Here is a 7471-nt window from a genome sequence, read left to right on the forward strand (position 1 = left end):
AAAAGTGTTTTGTAAGAGAAGGAGTATTCAAGGACATGCTTATTAGAGTGGCTTTATTGTTTACTGTTTTCAATCATTTGAAGCCCCCTCCATCCATGTCCTTGTGTTGACTTGACGGTGACTCTCACCCATGGGCGCGCTGGGATTGGCTGCGAGGTCTGATGACACACGGGAGGCGCGGGCGCCTGCTATAAAAGCTGCTCTCTCGGCTGCTTTCAGGCACGCAGACGCGGATCCCACGGATATTTGAGCACCACCCCACACAGGAGAGAAGCCAAGCCGCACCGTCTACAGTCCGCTGTTATGTGTAAAGCACTCGCATCCATGCCCATCTGCTGCTTGGAAAGGTAAGCAAAATGGAGGCATCACCGTTGATTCTCTCTGAGCAGATAAAATCGCTTTTAGGTTTCACTTGAGCGGAATTGATGACAAATGTATTCGGCTTGCTGCACTCAAGGTCACATCCAAATGAGTACGAATGTAACCTTCTCAATATTTTCTCCGCAGGGCCAAAGAGCTGAAAGCCAGGCTAGGAAGCCTTTTGCACAAATCCGAGAGGAGTCTGTTCAGCTGTAAAATGGGAAAGAACAAGTAAGAGCAATTCTCCCAGCCCCAGCCGCCAACAAGTCTGCTTTTCAATCTGGTCAAGTCTAATGACAAGGCACTGTTTGTTCTAGGCCAACCCTGGAGGAGTGCATGAGGTGGAAAGGATCATTTGAACAACTCCTGTCGAGCAAATGTAAGGACGTCTTTGCACATGTAATAGCAGTTTTGACATTTTGAGCTGATTCAATGTTTTTTTTCCTCTTTTGGCCCAGATGGACTGTGCGCTTTCACTGCCTTCTTACTATCCGAATTCAGCGAAGAGAACATTGCGTTCTACTTTGCATGTGAAGATTACAGAAGTACCAAATGTCTCGACGAACTGCCTACAAAAGCCCACAAAATCTACAACGAATTCATCGGCAGCGAGGCTCCCCGGGAGGTGAGTCAAATCAAATCTTATATTTGACGAGCACTTGCGGAGGCCTTATTTGACTCGGTGTTTAATTCCGTCTCACCGTCTTGGTTTCCAGATTAACATTGACCACGAAACTCGTGACATCACCAGAGCCAACATGAGCTCGCCGTCGCTGCACTGCTTCGACCGGGCGCAGCACAAGATCTACATGCTCATGGCAAAAGACTGCTACCCACGTTTCCTGCGCTCGCCGGCTTTCGGGGATCTGCTGGGTCAAGCCAAGCGAGGCGCCAAGCCCAGCAAACTGTCCCTGCTGGGGAGGAAGCCCTGAGCTGGTGCCGATGAAGCCCGTCCGGCCGCACTGACAAGAAAAGTCTCCCCTTCAATGACCCGCTGGAAAGAGAGCACAGGATTCCGTTTCCGCAACTGGAACATCCCTGGATAGCGCTGCGGGGGTCAAGGCAGCTGCTTTGGAATGGCACAAAATAATCAAGACAGAAGATATGGGAGGAATGCAAAAGCTCTTTTGGGGGGGGGGTCTGTTTGTAAGCACTGTTTTTGACAAGAAAAATGGGATATGATGAAGTTTTGTATTTATTGATGTGAATTTTGTGCATTTAAAAAGAATCGTGGCCACTCCTCACTAATATATTGCTATTTATATAAAGGTTGTATTTTTACATAACAGAAAATAAACCTGACAAACTGAACAAGAATGTGTTCCATTTTCTTCTCATCTGTTGTTATATTCACAAAATGCAATTGGGTGGAGACCCGAATGTCGTCATTGGAAATCAAATCTCCCTTCCTGAGCGGATCCTTTCCAGCATTTGACCATTCCATGGTGGAGTCTGCCTCTTGCCCCCAAGTCAGCTGGGATAAGTCCCACCCACAACCCTAATAAGGATGTGGATGCAAATGGATAAACGTTGCATCAAAAATTCTATACACAATATTATCTTGTACCCGCGTCACACTCGGTTAAACAAATATTTTAACACAATCAAAGTTGAGCAGGTGTTCCTAATATTATGTCTTCCCTCACAACATCATTTTATATTTCCTCACGACTGTTAAGGGAAAAGGAATTGGTCAATAAATGAGACACGGCAAAGTATGAAAGTGGTTGAGGCCATTCAAGTGTAACACTAATAATAGCAATAATTGTATGTTGTCTTTCCATGGCGCCCAGCTTGTGTTTTGTTGAGTTGTGGTGCCCAGGGAACGGTGTGAATGGGAAATACTTTGGCAAACAGGAAGCACAGAGACAAAAGTGACAGCATGGACGTAACAGAGGTTATAAAGTTTGATGATAAGCACAGTGACTGTTTGCACTTGCCATCAACTAAGGTAATAAATTGAAAAGAAAAATGGAAGCCAACAACCGTGAAAACTCCAAGGCCCTGGAAAAACCTTGAAAGCATCGATTGGTTTAGGTTATCTAATTTCTTGTTGCCTTTGAGCAGGTTTAGATTCGTTTGGCCGCACTGGGGCTGAATGTCGACTTTGTGTTTTTAGATGTCGTTGACGGGCATGGGAACGGCTGGCTCGCACGCCTGCGGTATAATCAAACACACAAGCCGCCAACTCGAACGCCTCTACAAAAGAACCCGCCTCACCATGCCGAAACCTTCAAACAACACATCTCCTCCTATCGTGATGCTCTTCTTGCTGCCAAATCTGCTTACTTCTCATCTCTCATTAATAACACCAACCGGAACCCCCGCATACTGTTCTCCACCGTCAACAAATTGCTCCAGCCACCGGCCACCAAGCCACCCTCCTCACCCGCCCTCTGTAACTCCTACCTTGTCAACTTTAACAACAAAATCGCCCAAATCAACAGTTCTCTGACCGACACCATTAATAACTTCTCCTCCCCCACCTCCCCTGCTCTCCTGCCCCCCCTTCCTGACCTCCCGCCCTTCCCTTCTCTCACTGCCTTCTCCCTTGTCGACTCCTCCACTATCCTAGACATCATTACCGCATCCAAGACAACAACCTGCTCTCTCGACCCTCTTCCGACGACCTTAACTAAGGCCTGCCTCCCTGTCCTCCTCCCTCACCTCACCACCCTTTTTAATCAGTCTCTATCCCTTGGCCACTTTCCCACTGTCTATAAATTTGCAGCCATCACCCCCATCCTCAAAAAGCCCAGCTTGGACCCACTCAACCTCTCCAATTACCGTTTAATCTCCAACCTTTCATTCCTTTCCAAAACCCTTGACCGCATTGTCTCCGCCCAACTCCACACCCATCTCCAGTCCAACAACCTCTATGAACCCTTCCAGTCCGGATTCAATCAATCCGGCACTGCCTCTCTCTCCCTGCCGCTGAATCCCTCATCCACGTCTTCATCTCATCCCGGCTTGACTACTGCAACTCCCTTCTCACTGGAATCACTGCTCACTCACTCCATAGACTTCAACTAGTCCAAAACTCTGCTGCCCGCCTCCTTACCCACTCCCGGTCCCGTGAACACATCACTCCTGTTCTCCACTCTCTTCACTGGCTCCCTATTAAGGAGCGTATCATCTTCAAGATACTCCTCCTCACCTTCAAAGCCCTTCACCACCTGGCTCCCACTTACCTATCCGACCTCCTTGTCCCCTACTGCCCCAACCGTCCCCTCCGATCCTCCAATACTTCACGTCTGACAGTCCCAAAATCTAAACTCAAATCCTTCGGTGACAGAGCCTTCTCCTGCACATCACCCCGACTCTGGAACTCTCTCCCTCAGTCTGTCTATGACTCACCCACACTCCCCATATTTAAGTCCCGTCTAAAAATGTACCTCTTCTCTCAAGCTCATGACCTCCCCTACCCATAACTGGTTTCCTCTTCTTGATTTTATCCGATTGGTTTTGTTGTTTAGTGGCCATTTTGAGGCACATATTTCTAGAATGCATATCAATGCAAGATAATTAGGTTCGATATAATTATGAAAGCGGCATGCAATTGTTTACATTTTGCAAATTTCACCAACTAAACGCCCATCAAAGTCACAGCTGCATAAATATCTGTTCAACTGACTGACGGTGAGACATTTGGGTTAATGTCTGGACACAAATACGTGTCTGTTTTTTTTTTTTTTTCATAAATACTTCCAAGATCCGCCTGTGTTCGATAGAAACACTAGAGGGCGCTTTAAAGCAGTAAATCACCACGACAATCAAGATCTGTGTGAGTGGAATCGTCACTGTATCCTTTGTTTCGTCACTTACCTAACTGGGGATGGAGCCGTGGGGTGGGCTGGTAAATTCAGTACAATAAACACAATTCAGCCGAATAATGACTTTATCACGAGTCCCCTGCTCAAAAACACAGAGCAGCATCTCAGACGCTGTGAAACGGACTTTTGTTTAACATCAATGTTCTCGTTAAAACATCTTGTGTCGTTTTTGTGATTTTTTATGAATAAAAATTATTATGTGGAGATAAAATAATGTCAGTCTTCTGGATTTATCCTGGACACGCAGGCTGAGCTGAAGGCGATTTTTATTTGTTTTGTTCTTGCACCTTCTTGTGGTGAACATCTGATATTGCACTGCCCTTTCATGGGATCTAGTTAACGCATAACCGTTGACAGGACTGTGCACGTCTGCATTACTACTTTCTTATTTGTCAATGTCGAGGCACACAAAACGATCAAATTGCGCCCTGCGTGTGCGTGCATGAGTGCGTGCGTTTTATCCCACAATTTTGTGGGTGCTTGATAGTGGGCGGAGCCTCCTGCAGCGGGGCATGATTATTACTTAGGTATTTAGGATGAGGGACGTCGGTCTGCTCTGTTGTGTTCATTTCTTGTGATGCATTTTCATTTTTCATTCATTGTTTTCAATACAGCAGTTTTGATTCTCACGTTTGATTACACTTGGAGGTGGGAAGCATTTGCTTTTCCTTTTCTGTATTTGTCTCAAAGCCCAAAAGTGGAGTTTTGCCCTATCAGGGGGTGGAAGGTTTATGAGCACTGTCCTCAAGAAATCTTTCTAGAATGCTGCGAATGCTTTGTGCGATGGATGCTTCTCGCAAATGATGACGTCGGATGAGACATTCCTCAAGCGGCTTGCCTCATGATTTACCAAGAGAGCATGAAGTGTGACGTTGATGAGATGTCAAGGCCAAAGTGCAAAGAGATGAAAAGACATCAAAACCTCAGTAAATCGAGTCGTATTTAAAAATATATAAAACATGGCAGGACAAAAAATTGATGGTTGGTCTGTAAAAAACAAATTGACCTTTGCGACAACCAAGGGCTGTTGTCTAAAAAGTACCTTCAAATCTTTAAGCTGTCAGCTGGCCTGTGAAAAAGTCAACAAGTAGCGAATGTCCCATGGACGGGCGGACAAGACAAAACTGCTACTACATCGGCTTTCTGTACACAGACTCCAAACATGAAAAAAAAGAACACAGGCCCGACTGTGAAATGTGGAAATTTCATTGTTCCTTTTTTTCCAGGTCTGCAAAAGTATATTCAATCACATTACTAATTATAATTAACCCAATTGAATCTTACATAATGATGATGATGATGAGAAGGAGGAGGATGTGACCTCAGAGGAACTTTGGCTTTCTCCATTTTTCAATATTGGCTTTCCACTTGGGACCTGCATTTGGAACTTTCCCATGCTTAGAGTGTCGTGCTGTTGTCATTCCCAACTCCAGACACTCTCATATACCCCACTCATAAGAATTTGCCGCTACCTTCTGTCCTTTCTCTTGTCACTTGCTTGAATTAATTTATTCATCAAAATATAAGACGTTGTGTAATTAAAGTCTGACAAATTATCAAGACGTGCCTGCATTGTGATCTTGTAGCTTGATTCCGTTTCCCCAGCAAGCTGAGATTACACTTGCGGCCATGAGCATGTACTTGTATTTATTTTTTTCCACTCCACAGAGGGTTTTGTTTATTGAATGCCTCCGCTCAGACTCAACCTCCTACGCCATTCATCATGTCTGCTGCAGCGCTTGCAACTAATCAAGTACAAATACTTTGTTCCTGTTACGAAGTATCCTGTGACTCCAGTGTGAACATTCCACATGAACAAATGCCAAGATGAACAAATTTTCAAGCTCCACACTCGGCATGTCTAATTTTAAATGCAAAAAATGATTGTATTCCGCTTACGTAACAGTGGCCACAAAATTGTATATCAAATTGACCTCTGGTGGCATTGTTTCTGAAAAAAGGGATAAAATCTATTTTTCTAAGACCAGATAACTACTAATTGTTTTCGCTACAGTCTTGAATTTGCAATGGCAAAAGCTGTCGTATATCTGAGCTAAACAGTAGTTGTAGATTTTTCCCTTCCGTTGTGTAAGAAGTTTGATCCAAAAAGCTCTTTCAAATAAACATCTTCATGAAAACAATTGATGGCGCTGTGGGAAGAGACGTTTAATTTCCTCTCGCGTCAGTGTGGGCTGCAAGCCGTGAGAATCCGGACACTTATTAGTCAGCCGACCTTGTGTCAGCAATTCAGCAAAGCCATCTTGACCAAAGACATTTTGAGATGGGAATACAGGACAAATTCCTGGATGTAAAGCATCACAAAACCGCCTTCATTGAGTTTATTGAATATGACGGTGCCATAAAAGTGCCTGGAGGTGATCTGACTCAAACTTTGTCACGAAGCGCAGTGAGACTGGTGAGGAGGGGGGGGACATGTTTATCTTCATGGGCAAATGGGGGAATCCTCATTATTCAAGGATGGATGAATGGAAAGACACGCGGGAAAAGTGATGTGCATTCCAGGAAAGCGCCAGCACGAAGCAAACGTGTGCTCAACAGTACGACTGCTGTGTTTGCTCAAGCCAATAAAATGGAAAATGTTCAATGAGGTTCGCGACATTTTCAACAATACAAGCAACATAAATACAGGACGACAGAAGCAACATTGCCTTCTACATAGTATGTGGCAAATATAGTTGGCGGCTTATAATTGGAAGTGACACTAAATTGTTTGAATAATATTTATCATTGCACATTTCACATCTCAGCAGGCCTCATTCAATGTCTTTCTACTTTTGATTAAATTTGAAGTTGTCGCTTCTTATCGACTGAAGACGCGTGTTTGTATATAAAATGTCGGGAAACAACTTCTTTCTCAGTCAAGGAGTTTCCCAGAGTGAGCGCTGGGGAAAGGTCAGCCTCTCAGCCTGCTGCCTGCTGAGAGCCTCTGTGGCCCGAGAACACGAGAAAATAGTCAAGCATTCAGTCAGTTGTCAAATCAGTCGTATTAGAAGAAACTATCACATCATGATTTCAGACTTTTTGGGAAGAGTTCCTCAGTGGTGAAGGTCTGCCAGAGCTGGATGTGTGTGGCTGTGATTGGGGATGCTGAATATGAAGTCCTGCCAAGGTGTTTGCATGTAAACACCTGTCCTCCTCTCTCCTCCTCTGTCCCGCTTTGTCCAGACTCTGCCGCCACCAGGGCTGCACACATTCCAGTCTGATTGGCTTCACTTTTGGCCCGCAGCCCGGAGAGGGGAAGGAGGGGGGGGGGGGGA

The 7471-nt window shown here is 45.0% G+C and overlaps 1 protein-coding gene across 1 annotated transcript; it reads left to right on the forward strand.

Annotated features, from left to right (window-relative positions):
* Positions 1 to 230: 230 nt before the first annotated feature.
* LOC133167048 (regulator of G-protein signaling 16-like) lies at positions 231 to 1677 on the forward strand. Its single transcript, XM_061297557.1, has 5 exons — positions 231 to 347; positions 508 to 591; positions 678 to 739; positions 819 to 985; positions 1077 to 1677. The coding sequence occupies exons 1-5, from the start codon at positions 304 to 306 to the stop codon at positions 1290 to 1292; spliced, it is 573 nt and encodes a 190-aa protein (XP_061153541.1). The 5' UTR covers positions 231 to 303; the 3' UTR covers positions 1293 to 1677.
* Positions 1678 to 7471: the final 5794 nt, after the last annotated feature.

Source organism: Syngnathus typhle, linkage group LG14, assembly GCF_033458585.1.
Source record: "Syngnathus typhle isolate RoL2023-S1 ecotype Sweden linkage group LG14, RoL_Styp_1.0, whole genome shotgun sequence".
Taxonomy (NCBI): domain Eukaryota; kingdom Metazoa; phylum Chordata; class Actinopteri; order Syngnathiformes; family Syngnathidae; genus Syngnathus; species Syngnathus typhle.